We start from the raw sequence: 22,064 nt of genomic DNA, 5'->3' as shown, positions 1-22,064 counted from the left end.
AGACACAGTGGAACATGCAGACAATAAACAAGACTTATGACAGCTCTCACTCCAAAAAAAACTGTATTGGGGCCCCAGTTGATATGGGGCTTGTGTAACACCAACCACGGATGTCACAGAATAACAGGATTTTTAACAGTGTTAATGAGAAAGAAGGAAATAGTCTCAGTATGGTTTCCTGCAGGGATGAGTCTAATAGGGGCCTCGATATGCGCCATAGTTGGAAGAGGTAAACCGCTAAGTGCGTGAACAGCTATGGATGAAGAAAGAGGAAAACAAGGAATTTTTAACATATTAACTAAATCAGAGTCAATAAAATTCCCCTCCGCTCCTGAATCAATGAGCGCATGACAGGAATAAAAGTTCAAGTTGAAACCCAATTTAATGGCTAGAAAAGTGGAATCGGAAGAGTCTTTTCACGTCATAATTTCACCCACCAAAAAAGTCTTACCAGTGGATGATTTATTGTTCTTAACCGGACATAAAGCCACATAATGACCAGCAACCCCACAGTACATACACAAGCCCCCTGTGCGACGGCGACGTCTCTCCTCCTATGAGAGGCGAAATCTTCCCACCTGCATGGGCTCGGGTTCCGGATCAGGGGGTGTGGCCTCCAAAAAACAGGTCTGCGATCGAAAACCCTTGTGAATACCTCTGCGCTGCAGATGGTTGTCCACCCTCATGGCCAGATTGATGAGTATGTCCAACGTCTTGGGCAGCTGCAAAGCATAAATCTTATCCTTTATATGGTCCGCGAGTCCGTGAAAGAACATGTCCCACTGAGCTTCAGTGTTCAAACCACACTCAGCCACCAGGGTGCGGAAATCGATGGAGTAATCCGCCACACTGTGATCCCCATGACGAAGCTCAGCGAGACGTCTAGATGCCTTTCTCCCTGAAGCAGCCTGATCAAATACCGTCCTGAGCTCCTCTGAAAAGGACTTAAAAGATTGACAGCAGGGAAGCTTTTTCTCCCACGCCGTGGTTCCCCTTAATGCCGCCTTTCCAGTCAACAAGTTGATTAAAAACGCTACCTTGGTCTCTTTGGTGGGAAAAGACGATGGTTGCAGCGATATGTAAAGAGAACACTTGGCCATAAAATCTCTGCATAACTGGGGTTCACCTGCATAGGACTGTGGTGGAGGTAGTCGCGGTTCGAGGAATCTCGTTAACAACAGGACTTACTGGTGGGTTGACGGAGGGAGCTGGCAGGGTGGATCCGGCGCTGAGACCCGAGCAGAGTCGCTGGACCTGTGTAGTCAGCTCAGAAACCTGATTGCTGGTCCTGGTGATCCATCCTAGCGACACTGCGTGACAGCACATCATGTATCTCCACCGAACTTGCTGGGTCCATGTTGATCAGTTTGTTCTGTGATGGCCAAATAAAACAAGATGTGGAACCCAATTGCAAGTAAAACAAGTCTTTAATGCTGTTCTCACAAGGACAGGAAAATGGTGAGTTGCTGGAAGTACAGAAACTGGTGGAATAATAATAGATGCGATCTGGCCGATCAAATCTTCATGAAACTCATTAACAGAGTGGATCAAACATTCATCATTGAAGAAACAGGATGCTTCAAATGATACTCATCAACAGAGCAGATCAAACATTCATCATCGAAGAAACAGGAAGCATCGGACACTGCAACATGGAATTCAACCAGACCACTCACCACCAGCAAAATCAGCGAGAGGAGCCTGACAAAACACAGAGGACCGTGAGCATACAACGAACTGACAAGGTGAGAACCTTGAACATTTATATGCACACAAATGCGCTGCACCTGTGGAGCGCTGATAATCAGCTGTGCGGTGCTAGACAACAGTACCGGTGAAAATGGTCATGTGACCGCTCAGCTGATGACATGAAAACAAACAACCACTGACAGGCACGCGACTCCCACACAAACACAGAGAGAAAGGCACACACACTTAGAAACACATACCATAATAGGGAACTGTCAAACAACGCAGACACTTCAAGTAAAGAGCAGATAGATTCACAACCGTGACAGTCCCTTATAATATTTAGCAATGGAAAAAAAAAAAAGACTACTTAAAACTGTTCAGTTTGTTTGGATTTAAGTAAAATGTTTATATTTGTTTTATTCTATAATGGTTTGATCAATTATATTTTTTGTAATGTTTTCATTTGTTGTGATTTAAAAATTTGGATTGTTTCACAAGATTAATTCTTTAAACTCTTCTGAATTTAAAGGTATTGTGTTGTCTAAAGAATGCTCTTTTTTTGTTAATATATGCAGTATAAGTAACAATTTAAGTTATATGCACTTATATTATCATTATACATGTTATTTCATCATGTTGTTAGTGAACAGTTAGCTTTATTAAAAATGAAATTAAAATATAATACGAGCCTATAAAGACATTCCCAAGAGGCATTACATCATTCTTTGGATATAATTATTGAATTTCCAATCTTTACTTCTAATCTTTTTTCAATTGAACAGCCAGGCTAAATTATGTAGCTAGATTTTTTTTTTACACAAATTTAATGAAAACCTATTATGGCAAAATTAATTTTAGACCACTTTCATCTCTTTACTTAAGAAAAATTCTTTCTCATGAAAAACAATATAAAAAATCATTAGAATTTTTGAATCATTAGAAATATAATAAAAAACTCACAGGAGACATCATAAGTTGGTATTATGCTAATTTTATATAAATCTTCTAAGCTTGTGCAGAAAGTAAAGGTGTAATTACTAACGACTTGTTTCCACTGATTGTAAACTTCGACCACTGGAAATGTATGGAAATGTATATACAGATATACTGTAATACACACTATATTAAACATTTGTAAAAGCTTTAACAGTGCATTCTTTTCACAGATAAACCCTATGTACCAGACAGCAGCTGCAAACCTGGAGAGATCAATGATGGGACTAAATGTGTTTGCATGACTAAAGAAAGATGCAGGTATGAAGTGTTCCTATTTGTGACAAGTTCATTTCATCATGTTGTTTTCCTTCTCATGAGAAACAATATTAAAAGTCCTTAGACTTTTTGAGTCATTAGAAATATAATAAAATTTAGTGGTGTAACGGATAACAAATCTCACAGTTCAGATCACATAATGGTTTTTTAGTCACTGATCGGATAATTTTTCTGCCAAAAAGGGAGGAGACAAATGTAATTTGCTTTCCATTTATTACAAAGACAGTACTCAAGACACTTTTGGTTTTTAACAAACAGAACTTAGAACCTGTAATTGTATTAAAAATAAAATTAAGAAATAATCAGCTGAATCAAAATAAATTGTAAAATATTTAGTACTGTGAAAAAGTCACTGATACTACTGCTGTTGCTGATAACAGTAAATGTAGAAATCTAAGATTATCATTTGCACAATCCATATTTATTTTTAGTCTTGTTTTCAATAAATGATTCAGTTATTATAATGTAATTGCTGCCAACAACTCTCATTTTTGAGCGTTGTTAAATATGATGGTGATTTTAATCTTTAACATAAACATCAGTGGTTTTATCCAAACCCTAAACTGTTATCTCAGGATTTCTGTGTTATATGACTGTTTGTAACTTTACAACTAAATCAAAAGACTAAAGCCTGAATCATTTTTAAATTTTAAGTGTTTTCAAACACAGATTTGAATGTAGCGATTCGAGGGATTAATAAACATGCGAATCACTATCATTTATAATTTATGTTGCGTGGGTGTTGAGATCCCGATCTTTTAATGATTAATCGTGCAGCTTACACTGAATGCATTGATGCAGGCTAAACAAGTTAAGACAGAAAACACCTTTCATATCCCTAGGCTCTCTTGTAAAACATAACTGTGAAGAAAAAATTTGCGGTAGTTTATTCAGGATGTGGTGGGTTTCTTAAATGCTTACATACATGCAATTTGAATGACTCGAGAGGCGATCTCTCTACGATTGTCACAAATTTAGGATCAATCTACAAGTGCGGGTCACGTACGTGTGTTTCAAATTGTGGGTTGCGATTCGTTACACTCCTAACAAAAGTAGTAAAAGACCTAAAACACTCCCACATGAAATGGGCAAATAATTAATCCAAAAACATCCATTCATTAATTTTCCACAGTGAAATGAACCACCAACTTATCCAACATATGCTTTACGCAGCAGATGCCCTACCAGCCGCAACCCATTACCAGGAAACATCCATACACTCTCATTCACGCATATACACAAGGGCTAATTTAGCTTATTCAATTCACCTATAGCGAATGTCTTTGGACTGTGGGGGCAACCGGATGACCCAGAGTAAACCCACGCAAACACGGAGAATGTACAAAATCCACACAGAAAGGCTAACTGATCCAGCTGGGGCTCGAACCAGAGACCTTTTTGCTGTGAGGCGATCGTGCTACCCACTATGCCAGCGTGTCCCAATCCGAAAACACCTCTTTAAATCCACCATTTCATTCTATGATATGCTTTCACATGAATTATCACTATATCCCAATTCATTTAGCTTTTAAAAGCAAAATACTAAATCAACTTTATCAAACGCCTTGTAGAAAATCTAACAGCTTAACTTGCCTTCATCATATTTTTTCATATAAAATCATATACAGTTGAGGTCAGAATTATTAGCCCCCATTAAGATAGCTGCCTTAATGCAGTGCTATTTGCAGTTTTGACCATTTAACACTATGTATTTGTGTATCCTGCAGAGGTTACAGAGAAGACTTGTGCGTTTATGACGCTGGCAAGGAAACTGCCATTATGATGTCCCTCTGTGCTTTTCATGCTGACCGTTGTCATGGAGACAGATTATACTTTATGAATAATGGACCGTGCAAAAGTGACGCACGCAGTCTGGACTGGGCCAAATTCAGGGTCAGTGTATCTGAGCAGAGCTCGGTGCAGGAGCCCTGCGGTTCAGACACCTGTTACGAGTGGGAGACCTGCTCAGGTACAGACCGAATCACAAATCCTTACATAATGCATTCTTTCATTATATTCAACTAAAATAATTCAACAGTCTTATTGTCTTTTCTTCTTAGTGTCCAAAACGTGTGAGTGTAAGATGCCCAGAGAATGTCCAAAAGACGGGAAGAAAATATACTGCCTGAAAATCGTGAGGACGCAAACCACAAGAAGCATGAATCTGTGTTTTATGGCTGCAATGAAGTGCAGCAGTATAGAGTTTGAGCTTCAGCATGAAGGCCCTTGCGCAGGTTCTTAATTGTGCACCACTTAAGCTGTAAAAATGTTCACAGATTTGCAGCCATTATTGATTCATATTGATAACACATTGTCATTTTAAAATCACTCACAGCATGCTATAGTTATTTGTTTGTGCATATGGGCATTCTTGATATTGATCTGGAACAACACAATAAAATATAATCGGACATTCAGATGCCTTCTAGTATTTAAATACTCTTTCATCTGCTAAAGTTGAATGTTAAAATAATTACTTTCTGGCATGTCAGAAATAACTGTAAATAAGCTATTCATGTGAATTATACTGAAATGCTTTGCTGTTTTTTATTGCCCACAATCCAGGAACACTTTAAGTAACAAATTTGCACTTATTTACAAAATTTATTTGCAAAGTGAATACATGTCTTTTTTATATTACAGTAAAAAGAAACATCATAGAGCTGCACCAAACAATATATTTAAAAAATACTTTATGACTGACAGGCTCCAATTTTGAGCACGTTCATTTCTTTCCCTCTGCATCTCCAAGCTCCCGCCTCACATTCTGACATCATCTCAGGAGCTCCGCCCATCAGAGAGACACACACGTGGGCGGAATCATCAGGGCAGTCCTCAGGATCCTTACAGTCACATTTCGAACCTAAGAACACATTTAAATACAGTTTTACATATACTCTAAACTCTAAAGTGACCAAATGTTCTACTTCATTATGTATGAAAATAACAAAAGATGGAACTGTGGAAAATATGGTCACAATATTATAAATATTCTTTTTGTATCAGATTTTTTATTCACTTATTAGTCTGTCAAAATTAAAGCCTCTGGCTATTTTTCTTGATAGACATTTTTTTAAGGAAATGATTAATTATCATACAATCAGAGTATCCAACACATTATGTGCGTGAATAGTGTTTTGAAAGAATTATTATAATTGCACACAAAGTGCACTGTGTCAATGACCAGTATGAGAAAGTTACTGTTTTTTTGTGTTACCATCGCATGTCTCCCACTGATGGCAGTCCTGACAGGATGTGAATTTGGTTTCTGGCCAACTGCATGCACTATCCTGCAGCAAAGTAAAGGTTTGCCCAAGACACTGCAGAGCCCCAAGCTGGCAGACACTCATTCGGTTGACCCGGCCCGGACGCACAGTGGCACAAACGTGGAGAGACGTCCTGGTCAAAGATGTGACATTAACACGTGCTGCTTTTGTATGATTTTTTTTGTCATATATTCAATACCATAAATAAGGCACTTACTTGCATTCAAAAGGCATTTTGCAAACACACTGACCCGTCCCTGGTTTTTCCCATGGTTTGCAGAGGAGGCTTGGTTGGGTGGGCACTGCTTCAACTAATCAAAAATATTATATTAGCCATAATTAAAGCCATATTTAGAGCCATCCATTAATTTGATAAATATGAGCAAAGAACGCTGTGGAAAAATAATTATCTGGATCTTTTGATCAATCTATTTTTTTTTAAATGGAAGAAGTTGACAGATGTTTGTGGTGAGACTTTTTAATCCATAGGTCTTAAACTCAGTTCCTATTGGGCTGCAGTCATCAAACTTATCAAACACAATTGATCCAACTAATCAAGGTGTTTAAGACATATCGAGTAGAATTGAGTTTGAGACTTATGCACCAATCCCATGACCCTTCTAACCTCTGCCGTTCTCCAGCTGTGGTTTTAAGAGATTTATTTGGCCACTTAAACCTTCATCCTAACTGTCTTGTGAAAAATTCAGCACATGTCCTCTTCCAGGTTTGAACCCTTAAACTCTGTTTCTTTACCTACATTCAGGTCAACTCTGTTACATTACAAAAAGACATCGGTTATAAAAATCTTTAAAGTACTTATAGAAAGAAACTTATTATTCTTTCATTAATTTGTAAAAAAAAATGTAAAGGCTAATTATTTGTAAACTCGGTTACTGTGATATTTCAGTGAATTTCTCATTTACTTTTTATAAACAATAATATGACAAAACTGCATAGAATAGCTTAAACTGTTTATTTTAGTAACTAGATTAAAAAGTTCTTCAACACAAACTTTAGGCTGGCTTGAGAAAGCTTAGACTGAAGGTTTAAAGTAGTTCTTAAGTTTTAAATGGCTTAAAATTTTAAGTAGTTTTAATTAGTTCTAAGTTTCACACAGCTTGAGGTTTAAAAGTAGTATTAAAAAAAGTAAAAAAAATTGTTTTCATCAACAACAATTACTAACAAAATCAAATGCTCTCTATCACGCATTTTACATTGTCACTTCAATAAAATATTTAAATGGCTAGATTATACAAATACTAGATTGCTGGATTATAATATACATATGTAACAGTGCAAATGACCAAAATGTTAAATAATATAAACTTTTTCACAGCCTTCTTTGATCTTATTTATGAAGGGTACCGATATGTTGGGCACTGTATGTGTTTGCTTTTTTTAATAGGAGCCTACCTGGGTTGCAACGGACACTCTTAGGATCTGGATACCAGCTGAGTCCAAGCCGGCACCTGATTTCTCCTTCACCATCTTTCTGCATTCCGCTTGGACATGAGAGGGTCACACTGTCACCAATACGATAGGATTGTTTTAAGGGCACAACAATCACATTTCTGAGAACAGCTGGAGCATCACACTCTGATTCTGGTAAATATACAAACACAAGAAAATACTTCACAACAATTGCCAAATGTAATGATCTAAAAACACAGAACTGCATTAAATGGGTTACATGTAAAGATTTGTATAACCATATCTCTATTAGTCTCAGATATTCTTTATAATTTAACTATGATATCAAAATGATGTCATTTGAACTGCCTAGTTTGTCGACATGATGCTGTTGAATAGCAGAGCTTGATCAGATACTTTATTAACTAAATTTCTTAACATCAACTATACAGCATTGACTGGTACATCTTAGATTTATCAAAAGTATTCATTTTTCAGATACTTGTACCAGTGAAAAGCTACTTAATCATTAAATTAGTATTTATACTCTTATGCCAATTAAACAGATTATAGTTATCACATGCTAGTATTTATTAGATAATAGTTCTTTTATCATTTTAGTACTAATACATTTATCATTTTATATACTATATACTATATACTAATGGATAAAAATACTTATCTGAACTATTAGAACTGAAGATATTTAACATTTCATCGGTAAGACTATTAACCAAAATATACTGTGGTCATTCTGATTAACCAAATGTTGCTAAAAATGAGACTTAATGAACAGCATGTATAACCCTGATTTAATAATTATTCTCCTGGCAAATACCTAAACACTTTTTGATTTGGCAACTACCCAGAAAATATTGTCACCATAAATAATATATTTAACATTTTCAATTACTTTTGCACTCCATTGGTGATATCCTCCATGTCAGGCTTTCTGTACATTCAGCGAATGGATTGCCAATGCGATCGTATCCGTCTGTGCAGGTGTATTCAATCTTCTTGCCAACTGTATAGATGTCTTTTGGGTCCTGCATACATGATGGAATGCATGCTTGATGTGAGTTTTGTGTATTGAAAGTTTCATTACTGTGTGTATTCCCACACCCTTTCCATTTGCCTTGAATAGGGAGATACTTACCAAAACAAACCCATTAGCCAAAGGAGGGGGAGTTTTACATGTCTTCACTGGTGTCAGTGTGGGATCAAAGCAATGGGGCTCCAAGATTCTAAAGTATGGAGAAGAAAAAAGGCCATGATTGTACACCAAAATATAGAGTTAAAGTCAGAATTATTAGTCCTCCTGTGATTTTTTTTTTCTTTTCTTTTTAAATATTTTTCACAGTATTTACTATAATATTTTTTTCTCCTGGCGAAAGTCTGGTTTGTTTTATTTAGGCTAGAATAAAAGCAGTTTTATAAAAAAGAAAAAAAAGAAAAAATATATTATTTAAGCAGTATTTTTTCCAATAGTCTACAGAACAAACCATTGTTATACAATGACTTGCTTAATTACCCTGACTTGCCTAGTTAACCTATATAATCTAGCTAAGCCTTTAAACTGCACTTTAAGCTGAATACAAATTTCTCGAAAAAATATCTAGTAAAATATGATGTGTATGGGCTAATAACTCGACTCTCTCTCTCTCTTTCTCTCTCTCTCTCTCTCTCTCTCTCTCTCTCTCTCTCTCTCTCTCTCTCTCTCTCTCTCTCTCTCTCTCTCTCTCTCTCTCTCTCTCTCTCTCTCTCTCTCTCTCTCTCTATATATATATATATATATATATATATATATATATATATATATATATATATATATATATATATATATATATATATATATTAAATGCACAAACTGTCATCCTCACTTGAGGTTTTCAAAATCCGGCTCCTCGCAGCTTCTGCGCTCTATGGTTTCTCCTATGCAATTTTTGCCTCCATTTCTTGGCGTAGGATTGTTGCATGAACGAGTCCTTGACTTTTGACCATGAGAGCAGCTGCTCCAGGCAGACCAGCAGCTCCAGCCTCCTTCAATCACTCCTGTAAAGCATGACATATTTCAGACACAATGAACAGGCAGGATATGTTCAACAAATGAACAGCATTCTTTAATTCTGAATCCGTTTTTCTAATTCCTGAACAAACAACTCTTATGAACCAGATCTTTATAGGGAATCAAAAACAAGAAGCGCAACCAGTGATTTTATTTCCTGAACGAGTCTAATATAAGAAAAATTTAGATAATATATATTTGACCAATTAAAAAGCTCCTATAACCTCTTATAAGCAATTAATGACTAGTTTGAATCACTTCAGCCGTTCCTGAATCAATATCTGACTCACCTAAAATGCAAGTTTCCAATAATAAGTGACCCATTTTGTCTTGTAGGGGCGAGATACTTTAAATACCAGAGTGCAAAAGTGATGATGTGAGGAACTGTATCTCAGTAAATATTAATAATAATAATAATTCCTTACATTTATATGGTGCTTTTCTGGACACTCAAACACTTTTTACACATTGGGGGGAATCTCCTCATCCACCACCAGTGTGCAGCATCCACCTGGATGACATGACGGCAGCCATATTGTGCCAGACCACACATCACACACCAGCTGATTGGTGGACAGGAGGCCGAGTGATGAAGACAATTGTGATATGGGAATGGTTAGGAGGCCATGGTGGACAGAGGCCAGGGAGTAAATTTGGCCAGGAAGCCAGTGTTAAACTACTCTTGTTCGAAGGACTTCCTGGGATTTTTAACGACCACAGAGAGTCAGGACCTCGGTTTAACATCTCACCCTAAAAGACTGACAAATCTTCTAATGAGAAGAATGGGCACATTAGCTAAATAATAACTTTAATACTAACAGATGGATAACCTAAAGGATAATTTTAACACTAACCGGGAATTTGTTTTGTTGAAACATATGACCACCATTAGCTGAAGTGCAAAAGTGATGTCATTAAAAATCACTGACCCAAAATGACAGAAGTGAGAAACTATTTCACTAAATCTTCTAATGACAATTGTGTATGTGTTTTGGAGCACAGTAGCTATTGGATAATATTAATACTAACAGACTGATACCAACACACACACAAAAAACTTTCATTTTATTTTCATGCAAACTTCAAAAGTTAATTAAGTCCTACCTGGTTGCTCTCCAAGGACATGGCCATTCTGGCAGGCATTACCGCTGGTTCCTGGCCTACACACACATGTACAAACCCCTTCACTGAGCACAGCCATGCCATTGTTCTGACAGGGTCTGCAGTGACAGGGGCTCTGCTCCTCCAGATAGGCCTCCAGTGCCCTCTTCAGGTGGACTTTCTTTAGTCCTGCACATGCCACCTCCTTGACCAATTCATGCAGCGGCCTCAACTAAGAAATAGACACATCATAGTGTAAATATTTACTCTATACTTTTAAGTACATATTTCTAATGCCTTAGGCCTGACATACCTTCTGTTTTATAACTTTAGGGAACTCCTTCACTGACCCAGCCCACTTTGTGTACATTTGTTTGTTATTGTCAGGGTTTTCCAAGTCCAGGAGACTAAGGCCAGCGATATAAGCGCTATTTCCTCCTATAATGTCTGTTTTTATTGGCATCTTATGGTTTCTGTTCTCTGTAACACATTTTAAAGTGTTCCACATTCAAATCTAAATTTAAACACACCTTTAGTGATAATAATTTGTCAGAGCATCAGTAATAATGTGCTACTAACCACTGAAATTCTCAATGGTCTTCATCAGTTTCACACACTTGGTTGTTTTCTTCTTATAGAAGAGACGCCGCTTCACACGGGTAATACACTGGTGGAAATCAGTCTCTGTTCTACCTGCATTAAAAAGGACATTAAGTTAAGCAGAATGAATCTTACACAAATGCCCCACAATACAAGGGTTAGCGCTTACACTGAAAGCACATTGACTTCATATAGAAAAATATAAAGTATCACTTAATCAGGAGTTCCCAATTTTTTCAGCCCACAACCTCCAAAACTGCAATGCCAGTGACTTGTGATCCCCAGTATTCTCTGAGGTGGTTATAAATATATAAACCTTGCACACAGTGGCGCACACATACCAATAGGCCCAAGTCTAGTCATTGTTTAATTTTGGAAATCGCCAGTTAGAGACGATCCTCCATGTTCAGTCATAAAGGGGTCAGAAAGTTTAACCTAGTGCTGTAAAATCAATGTGTCTTTAATACAACGTAATCACCCAAGGGGTCGCAAAAAAATCAAAAGGCTGATGGCTTTTTACTTGCATGCTGTTTTTTTTTTTACGAAACTATTAACTACTATTTTTCTTCAGTAGGTTATGCATAAAATATGGCAATTCTAATAGTTTGTAAATGAATTAGACTTATGGACATCACCAAGCGACCTGACCCCGCACTTTGGAAAAAACTGACTTAGCTGACAGAAGGGTCAATATTAAGATAGTTGTGTCTGAATCAAAATATGTTCATAAAAATTATTTTTTATTCAAAAAAAATCATGTAAAATGTAAGAAATGCTTATTCTTTAAATCATTTGTTTAAAATAAAATGTCAAAAAATATTAAATGTTATGATATAATGCTATCAGCATGATATAGTGAAGATAAATTTATGTGGCCAATCATTAAAACATATGCCATAATAAGTGATCATACAAAATGTTAATTTTAAATTATATTAAAAAATTATATGTTGATAAATAAGTAAAGCCTAGAGATTTGAAAGATGGTGGCAAAATATAAAGATTTAAAATTACATAAATTTAGTCATTTAGAGCTGCATTGTAATCCTTAAATGGAGTATATTAATAGAGTAACTCATCAATTTAATATTGTTCTAATACGCCTATATTTCTTTTTTTTTTGTTTTTTGTTTTGTTTTTGTATATTAACCCATTTTCATCTTTAACCCAGTAGATGGTTTCAGAAAAGGTCTGAGTGTTCATAATTCAGAAGCCCAAATTCTAATCAAATACGAAACAGAAAAGGATTAAATAAGGATTTTGGAATAAAATCTAATACATGGAAGAGATTGATTGGACTGATAAAGATAAATGTTTGTAAATAAGTAAGTCCCCTCAAGTTCATAATTCTAGCACATATTAACGTGTTGGGGAAAGTTACTTTTGAAAGTAATGCATTACAATATTGAGTTACTCCCCCAAAAGGTAACTAGTTGCATTACTTAATTACTTTTTTTTCTAAGTAATGCGTCACTTTACTTTTGAGTTACTTTAGCTTTACGTTTTATTACCTGGCTGAGGCTAGATCTCTTTCAGTACTTTTCTTTTAAATACAGGAGCTCAGCAATAAACAACACACTGTATAGCCTACACCTAATTAAAAAGCCTAATTAATTAATTTTTTAATAAAAAAAGAACAAAACAAAAAAAAAATGTTATCGTTATCAGAGAACTTTTTGACCCCAGAGCTATACATGCCATATATACAGATTAATGACAGTTTAAAGCAATGTGCTTTTCTACTATTTGTCTTAGGTAAAATCACTGTCTTATTGAGACAAAGCCCTTTTCCTTTTCTTAGATGCGTTCAAAATAATGAACACATTCTCTCATTGACTGCGTGATTCATCATGACTACTTTTATTTTAATTCAGCAATTTTTTTTTATAATTATTTTTCAGGGTTTTCACCTTTAATGGATAGGACAGTAGAGAGTATTGACAAGAAAGCATGGGGAGCAGAGAGAGAGGAAAGATCGGCACAGGACCGCGAGGTGAAAATTGAACTCTGGTCGCCATGAGCACTGGAGTGCACGTGATGACACACCAACCACTACGTCAATTAAAAGAAAAACAATAAATTAAACTAAAAAGTAACTTGCATTAAATAAAAAAGTAACTTAAATATTTATCATTTTTAAAGTAATGCATTACTTCACTCGTTACTAAGAAAAGTAATATTGCGTAAATCACACTACTTGTAATGCAGTTTATATACCCTATTATTTCACAATTAATATTACCAGAGAAAAGAGAAAATTAACACATACTCATTTCCATCATATAATTTGCGTCCAGCTCCAGCAGTGCCCTATACTGGCCCCCCAGAGATCCTTCCTCCATATAGTGAGTACCATATCGCTGTATGAATAGTCGATAGGCTGATGGCTCATATGTGATGGGCAGAGCTGATAGATCCTTCCAAAAATCTTCAGACAGAGGCAAGTATTCCGGAGCGTTGTTCTGGAACTGAGCCACTTCTACCTCATTTCTTATTATCAGCAGGTGATAGGTCTTTAAAAACAGAAAAACACTCTTTAAATATATCATTATAACAAGTCTTTTCTACTGTTTAATATATTGAATGCATTGTTACCTTGTCCTGTTTAAGTTGGTTATGAAAGGTTTTATGATCATGGCCTCCCCGAATGATCCTTCTTTGCTTTTCATCCCTCATGTAGGACCAGGAACTGTCATAGTAGTCATCAGTGAAATCGTTTTCAACACTGACCTAAAAGGAAACAAAATGTTTATATAACAAGGAGGAGAAATAACTAAATATTAATAGTACATTAAGTAATTGCAGCATATTTACACTTTTTGCTCCAAATTCTTTTTTTTATACTTTATTTATAAAAGTTTTTATGAAACTTAACACCCACTAGAGAACATCATGTATTTATTTAACACGATTATCTCAGTGTTTTTACCAGATACCAACTAGAACATGCACCAAAACACTAGCAAACAATACTGCAATTATACAGCATTATCATTAAAATAATACATCCCAGCCAGACTAATCGAATCAGAAACAAAACAAAATAAAATGACATGTAAAAGGAAAGAAAAAAAATATTTTAGAAAAATAAATAATTACAGGCATTATTAACATTTACATCTAAGAAGGGGGCCCCAGATTTTATAATACATCTTTTGTTTGCCGAATCTAGAGAATCATAACCATTAGAGTACCATAAAGAACCATTTCAGCTAGCTATTTAAGAGGTGTCGTGGATTTCCACTCCGTCAGAATCGCTCTCTTGTCTAGCATTTTCCTCACAATTTTGAGTGTGTACAGCCCAATTGTGAAATTTACAAGTTTGGACATTAAAATTGTGTGATATAAATTGAAAAATTGTACGATAAATTTGCAGGATGGAATTCTAAGATAGAAAGTCATTATTATATATTGATTCAGAATTGCATATTTTTTTTAAATAGAAATAGATATACAAGTTTGTATCCCACAGTTCTGACATTTTTTATGTCTTCTGTTGAACAAAAAAAGATAGTCTGAAGAAAGTTGAAAACAGTAACCACTGACTCTCAGTATTTATTTTTCCTATGGAAGTCACAGGTATTCAGCTTTCTTTAAAATATCTTATTTTGTGTTCAATAGAGGAAAGAAACTCATAAAAATTTATAACTACTAGATGAGTAAATAGTGAGTAAATTATTATTTCTCATAAATGTGACATTTAAAATCTATGGCATTATTCCTCGCAGTTGTGATTTTATTGTTATAAATTCTGACTTTGTTTTTTCTGAGTTTATATCCCACAATTGTAGCTTTTTCCATCAATTTTTGAAATAAAATACAAATAAGAAATGTGAAACATAAGCTAATAATCTGGCAGTTTTGACGTGCTTTAGACTTTTTTCCTCAGTATTATGGCCTGCAATTGAGGGGAATAAAAGCCCCCCAAAAAGGCTTTCTATGATTATAACATACACATATGCTAAAAATGTTCACCTGAAAGCTGTATCTGAGAAGATTTTGAGGAAGTCTGAAGAAATCTCTGTGGTCTCCACTGAAAACCTTCCTGCACTGTCCACCAAAGCTATGGGTGTTGATGACACCTGCTCTCAGCTCACCCGTCAACTCATCAAACCTATTGAAAGCCAAATATAGTCACTATATTGCGTCATATCATCATTTGCAATAACTTACAGTCAGCATAAAATGCATATTCTACCCTCTTCCTGTGAGGTCTGAGTTTGGTGGTGGCTTTTGCTTATCACACACTATAGAGCCACTACAGCGCTGTTCATCCAAACCATCTTCACAGTCATGATCTCCATTGCACACCAGAGACGGGTTGATGCACTGACCTATGAACAAACAAACCAATAATCAAAACTGCAGATTTTAGCTCCAAGTTGCTTCAACACACTTGCAAAATGTTTCTAGAAAGCCTAGTAAAAGCTTGATTAGCTGGTTCAGGTGTGTCTGATTGGGGTTGGCACAGGCCCTCCAGGTCCAAGTTTGTACACCCCAGCTCTAAACTGACTTTTGGCTTTCGTCCACAAATAGGCCTAAACTGAAGAGAATTACCAGACGTGCAACGAAATCTGTTTTCACATCCTGCCTGTAGAGGGCAGCTTTTCTTCGGTAAACAGGCTTGTTTCTGAATGTCCTCGCCTGTACAAGACTTTCCGCCAAACTGAGGGAATGTCTCTACTTGACGCACTCGAACCTGAGAGAAGAAAAAATCAAGGAGGTCAGTCATTCGGTTGTGGTCAGCACGGTAGTTCCTGAAGATAAAAACATTTGTATGTAATTTGTATTTGTAAATGTATTTGTATTTAGGTTTTTCATAAAATGTTTTTTTTTTCTTCAGTCTAATGTAAAGACAACATCCAACATGCACTTATCTATATCTAGTTGTGTCTGTAAAATTCGATTACAGTACACGTTTTAATTTCTTAGTAGTTTCACACCCTCCCCCAAAAGCAAACAACAACAACAACAACAACAATAAAGAATATATGAAATATGTAGGAAATATGTAACCAGGGGTGGATTTAGTGATTTAAGGGCCCTAAGCAATTCCAGCCTATGTGGCCCAAAAGTCCTAAAATGCACCTTTTGTACTTTCATTTATTTTGCAGTTTTTTTATATCACTTAGTCTTCTTTTCTACATTTTATCTTAATGCAAAATAATAATAAGATGTAAATCATCTTGTAAAACTTTTAAATGATTTGTTTTCTTAAACTGAAAAAAGAACTCCTTTGCTTTTTAAAACTGATCTGACTGCTGGACTGCTCTATAATTTAGGGTGAAGGACTTGGACAGATGTAATATTTACGTTAAAATTAAATCTTTTATACCCTCTCTGTACAAAATATGATAGAACAGTTTGTTATAGTTTATAGCTATAATTTATACTTTTCCCAGTACTGGGTTGCAGCTGGAAGGGTATCCACTGAGGAATAGTTGGTGGCGGTTCATTCCGCTGTAGCGACCCCTGATAAATAAGGGACCAAGACGAAGGAAAATTAATGAATAATTTATACTTCTAGGTTTTTATTTTGGGGTCCTCCGATTTCCTGGGGCTCTAAGTGGCTGCTTACTTTGCTTATTGGTTAAATCTGCCGATGCATTATATTTTTTTCCTACTACAGAATTCAAGTATTACAGCAACATATTTCAAAATATCCTATTTTGTTTTCACCACAAAAGGCATAACAGTTTAAAACCACTTTATAGTGAGTTTATTTTTCCTTATGGGTGAACTATACCTTTAATTTCAGCCAATTGAGCCATAAATCTCCACTTTAGTAATACTAACACGCAGCAAACTTGCAAAGTTTTATAGATACTTATTTTCTGAAAGTTTTAACTTAGAGATTTTGTATTAAGAACGTATCTAATTATATACTTTTTCTTTCTACGCAAAGTTTTGACATTTTTTTCTTTTGGCAATTCAAGTACTATCTGAATAATAAGGAAAATAAATCCCCAATTTTCATTCTGTAAAGACAACTGATACTATGTCAAAAGAAACCAATACAAATGAACCTGACATCATCCAGATTTTGGTCTCAAAATGTTTGCAAATTCAAATTAGTGCAAATATTTAAATGATCCTTCATTTGCATATAAATATAATCCAAAAAGTATATTATAACAAATATTGCAATTATTAATGTAATAATGAATAACATTAATAATGTAACAAATGCAGTATGTTAAAAAGGTATAAATAAGGGTCTTTTTTTTGTACCTGTGTTTTGGTACAGCCGTCACACTCTGACCAGTCTCCATACTGTCCCCATCTGCAGTTTAATGGCTGCTCACACCTTTCACAACAACAGCACGCCAAGTTAATAGATGAAAAGTATGCAGCATAACCAATGCATACAATGATGTTTTCAAGCTGAACTCACCAAATGTAAGGCAGAAACGTGAGAAGAAATATTAAAGAGGACTGAGGGCACATCTGAAAAACACCAGTGTTATAGATTGTTTATAATTTTTTTAAGTATTTGTTAATGTTATGTCATTATATTTCAATTTTATATATGTGAAAAAAGGGGGTTTTCAAAGGGGGCTTTTCAATTGTGCTGTCTGGTAATGACTATAAATCATATATATTGACCACGACTTTTAGAAAACCAGAATGAAGAATGAAGAGAGGACATGCAAACTACACAGAAACGCCAACTGAGCCGAGGTTCGAACCAGCGACCCAGGGACCTTCTAGCTGTGAGGCAACAGCACTACCTACTGAGCCACTGCATCGCCCCAGTTTAACAATTGTAAACAAATTTCTTTGGACATTACAACTGAAATAATTTAATGACATATTAAAAGGCTATTAAGGATCAGAGTGCAATTTCAAACTAGTAATTTATTGTCATTATAAATATTTATTCTTAGTCATTCTTCAAAACACTGAGATTTAGCTATATTTATCAGCAAGAAGTTGTAATTATGTAAAACATTTAGTGTGCTGACTTATTCTTTTTAAATATTTTAATAAGTACATTAATTACACATTGTACTTTTATTTACAGTAATTTACATGAATATGTCAGAATTATTAGCACCCCCCCTTTTTATTTTCCCCCCAATTTCTGTTTAACTGAGAGATTTATTCAACACATTTCTAAACATAATAGTTTTAATAACTCATTTCTAATAACTGATTTCTTTTATCTTTGCCATGATTACAGTAGATAATATTTTGCTAGATATTTTTCAAGACACTTCTATACAGCTCAAAGTGACATTTAAAGGCTTAACTAGGATTATTAGGTTAACTAGTAATTAGGCAAGTTATTGTATAATGATGGTTTGTTCTGTAGACTATCGAAAAAAAAAGAAATAGTTTAAGGGGGCTAATCATTTTGACCTTAAAATGTTTTTTAGAAAATTCTAGCCGAAATAAAACAAGACTTTCTCCAAAAGAAAAAATATTATCAGACATACTGTGAAAGTTTCCTTGTTCTGTTAAACATAATTTGGGAAATATTTAAAAAAGAAAAAAAAAATGTACAGAGTGTTTAATAATTCTGACATTAACATATATATTTATTTGTTTTTACACAGTTGCATAACACCTGCATAGATTCTTTTTTCCGCAACGCATTTTCAGACATAATAATTTTAGTAACTAATTTCTAATAATTAAATTAATTTATCTTTGCTATGATGACAGCACATAATATTTTACTTGTTATTTTTCAAGATGAAAGTCCAATTTAAAGGCGTAGGTTAATGAGTCAAGTCATTAAACAAGTGGTTTGTTCTGTAGCCAATCTTAAAAATCTTAAGCGGCTAATGATATTGACCTTTATAATTAGAATTTTATTATAACTAAAATTAACAATACTTTCTACAGAAACAAAATATAATTTATATATACTGTGAAAAATTTCTTTGCTCTGTTAAACGGAAATTGAATTTTATTAGTGTTACGTCACTGACTCACTTTCGGTTTCAATTTCACTTGAGGTCTTAGTTATTTTGACATAAGCTTTAGTCATTTCTGTTCCTTTTAAATAGATTTATTTTGAATTTTTAGGTCAACTTTCAAAATTATATTAAAACTATTAACATTAAAAAACTATCCGGCCATGACTTTAATTCTCTACATCCCAAATATATTACATTTCTGCATAAACAGCTCCTTACCTTAATGTTGTAGATGCTGCAGAGTATACAGGTCAGCATTGATGGTCCTGCTCTTATACTGGGGTTCCTACATTGATTTTGACGTCATTATAGCACAGAAAGGAATTCCCAGCGTGACTCAACTGCTGGACATTCAGTGCCACCTCCTTATGCTTACTGTGCCAGTTTCATTTCTGTTGCCGCCCTTTCACAATCTTAAATCCGTCGATTTCAGTAAGTGGTGTGAGTATGATGTTCTTGGGCTGTTATTCTGGGAAATAAGTGAAGTTTATTCATAAACTAATTTCGAGAGGAGCACGTGATTATGATTGAACACGGCTGGTCCTGCATTAGCATGCTTGATCCACCAATCAGGCCATTCCTAACCACTATAAAGAGCCAGGGTTTTCTCACTACAGTCATCTTCGATTTGAAGAATACACTGCTCTGCATCAGCTGCTACTGCTACTGCTACTGCTACTGCTACTGCTACTGCTACTGCTACTGCTACTGCTACTGCAGCTACATCAACTTCTCCAGCTACAACTTCTCCAGCAACAACATCAACTTCTCCAGCTACATCAACTTCTCCAACAACAACAACTTCTCCAGCTACATCAACTTCTCCAACAACAACAACTTCTCCAGCTACATCAACTTCTCCAACAACAACAACTTCTCCAGCTACATCAACTTCTCCAGCTACATCAACTTCTCCAACAACAACAACAACAACTTCTCCAGCTACATCAACTTCTCCAACAACAACAACAACTTCTCCAGCTACATCAACTTCTCCAACAACAACAACTTCTCCAGCTACATCAACTTCAACAACAACAACAACAACTTCTCCAGCTACAACTTCTCCAGCTATATCAACTTCAACAACAACAACTTCTCCAGCTACATCAACTTCTCCAGCTACACCAACTTATCCAACTACAACTTCTCAACCTTCTACTTCAATTGCCTCACACAATGCAATCTCTGTGTCTTCAACCCAATTCTCCAACAAGATCACAGTAAAAACTCGATCACCATCCATGAACTTTGCCTAAACTCTCGATGCCTGCGATTCAAGCTGAACTCTCTTCTAGGGGTGCACCAGCGGTAACATACATGACACTTTTTAAGGGGAAGCCTCACAAACTACAACTAAGATTAAACATCCATCTTTAAAGGATGATTCTAGCGTGAATAGAATGACTCACCTCTCAATCAAGGTTGTAGACAATCCAATCCTTAAAACATCAGTCCACAACTTATGCATACATTGATAAACATCCATGTTAATCCTCCAAGCTAGTCGCTGTGGTGCATTCAATAGAGTAGCGTCTCCAATCATAACACTAGTTCTCTGGCAAACAAAATGGCCGCCAGCCTTTTTCTGCAACTTTGCTTGACACTCCTTCGAGCCAATAGCTGAAAGAAGCGTCACCATCCAATGAACTCTCAAAAATTTGAGATGGTCCCACCCTCTCTCATGACAAGCTCATGAATGATTATCATTACATTTACACAATTACTACTAAATGGTGACATTAATTTTAAGTTCAGGGTTTGATGTTGGCAAATGATAAACAAATAAATACATAAATTAATAAATAAATAATAAAGAAAATAAATAATTATAAAATGTATAAAAAATAATTAAAAAAAAAAAAATAATAATAAAAAAATAAAAAAAATAAATAAATAAATAAAAATACAAATAAAATAAATTAAAAAAAAAAAAAAAAAAAAAAAAACTGCCACATCTGATAGCAGTTTAACTTCTAAAAAGTTTACTCTGCTACTAAAAAACTTTCAACGCATTAGGCATAGAAGTCCAATCGTAATATGCCCCAGTGACTCATGTCCATACACTTATAAGCCATAAGCTTATAATGGCAAGTTGGTTAGATGTGAAAACAGCAAAGAAACAAATTTCCCGCTTTGACTTCCACGAATGAGAGGAGGACATTTCTGACATGTCTGATGTTTCATCAATTGACTCTGCGTTAGATACAAACCAAGGGGTTTAAACTCCACTATAATTCCACCTACCCTGTCTTCAAGAGGTACATCAGGATCACTAGACGAGCAGATTTCCCATTTAATATGCCATCCTTAGGAGGGACAAATGCCTACCTCTACTATCTTTGCTCGTTGCGACAATGAGGTTTCGTACCATGCATTAACAAAGGCACTTCCACACTTAGTTGCCCATGCTCTTATTAAGACGCCCCGCATGGTTATCAGCTAAAATAATTCATTGTGTTTGCCATACATGTACCATGTTGTAATGTCATTTCTGATTCTCTCTTGTTTTTCTCATTTCAGAGATCATGTCAGCTGGTTGCAGAAGCTGACCCTCATCCAACCTATTACACTCCACATCCATTTCTAAATACATTTACACTCTTTGCAAATGACACTTTTCCACTCACATAGCCCACACCCTCGATTCCATATTCACACTAGCCTTTTTTTAAGTCTTCTGAACTAAGTATGACATTTCAATCCAACGATACACCTAACCATATCTGATCT

General features: G+C 35.3%; 1 protein-coding gene and 1 pseudogene across 2 annotated transcripts in view; one reads left to right on the top strand and one right to left on the bottom strand.

Annotated features, from left to right (window-relative positions):
- The window catches only part of LOC141374979 (complement component C6-like), a 28,369-nt pseudogene extending 22,988 nt beyond the window's left edge, over window positions 1-5,381 (top strand). The window contains exons 15-17 of the transcript NR_203068.1: window positions 2,859-2,946; window positions 4,692-4,933; window positions 5,025-5,381. The product of NR_203068.1 is annotated as a complement component C6-like, transcript variant 1, non-coding (transcript). The remainder of the gene's footprint in view (window positions 1-2,858; window positions 2,947-4,691; window positions 4,934-5,024) is intronic.
- A 101-nt stretch (window positions 5,382-5,482) lies between these two features.
- c7bl (complement component 7b, like) lies at window positions 5,483-20,891 on the bottom strand. The gene is made up of 19 exons (XM_087301217.1): window positions 20,744-20,891; window positions 19,551-19,800; window positions 17,801-17,853; window positions 17,638-17,713; window positions 15,964-16,105; window positions 15,605-15,740; window positions 15,382-15,520; window positions 14,002-14,136; window positions 13,676-13,919; window positions 11,386-11,499; window positions 11,120-11,286; window positions 10,810-11,038; window positions 9,521-9,692; window positions 8,797-8,884; window positions 8,554-8,686; window positions 7,644-7,832; window positions 6,448-6,541; window positions 6,182-6,363; window positions 5,483-5,827 (listed from the first exon to the last, which is right to left on the bottom strand). The coding sequence occupies exons 2-19, from the start codon at window positions 19,587-19,589 to the stop codon at window positions 5,658-5,660; spliced, it is 2,502 nt and encodes an 833-aa protein (XP_087157343.1). The 5' UTR covers window positions 19,590-19,800; window positions 20,744-20,891; the 3' UTR covers window positions 5,483-5,657.
- Window positions 20,892-22,064: the final 1,173 nt, after the last annotated feature.

Source organism: Danio rerio, chromosome 21 (genome assembly GCF_052040795.2).
Source record: "Danio rerio strain M-AB ecotype USA chromosome 21, GRCz13ab, whole genome shotgun sequence".
Taxonomy (NCBI): Eukaryota; Metazoa; Chordata; class Actinopteri; order Cypriniformes; family Danionidae; genus Danio; species Danio rerio.
The sequence above is the reverse complement of the archived record's forward strand: the minus strand, read 5'-3'. Positions and strand labels throughout refer to the sequence as shown.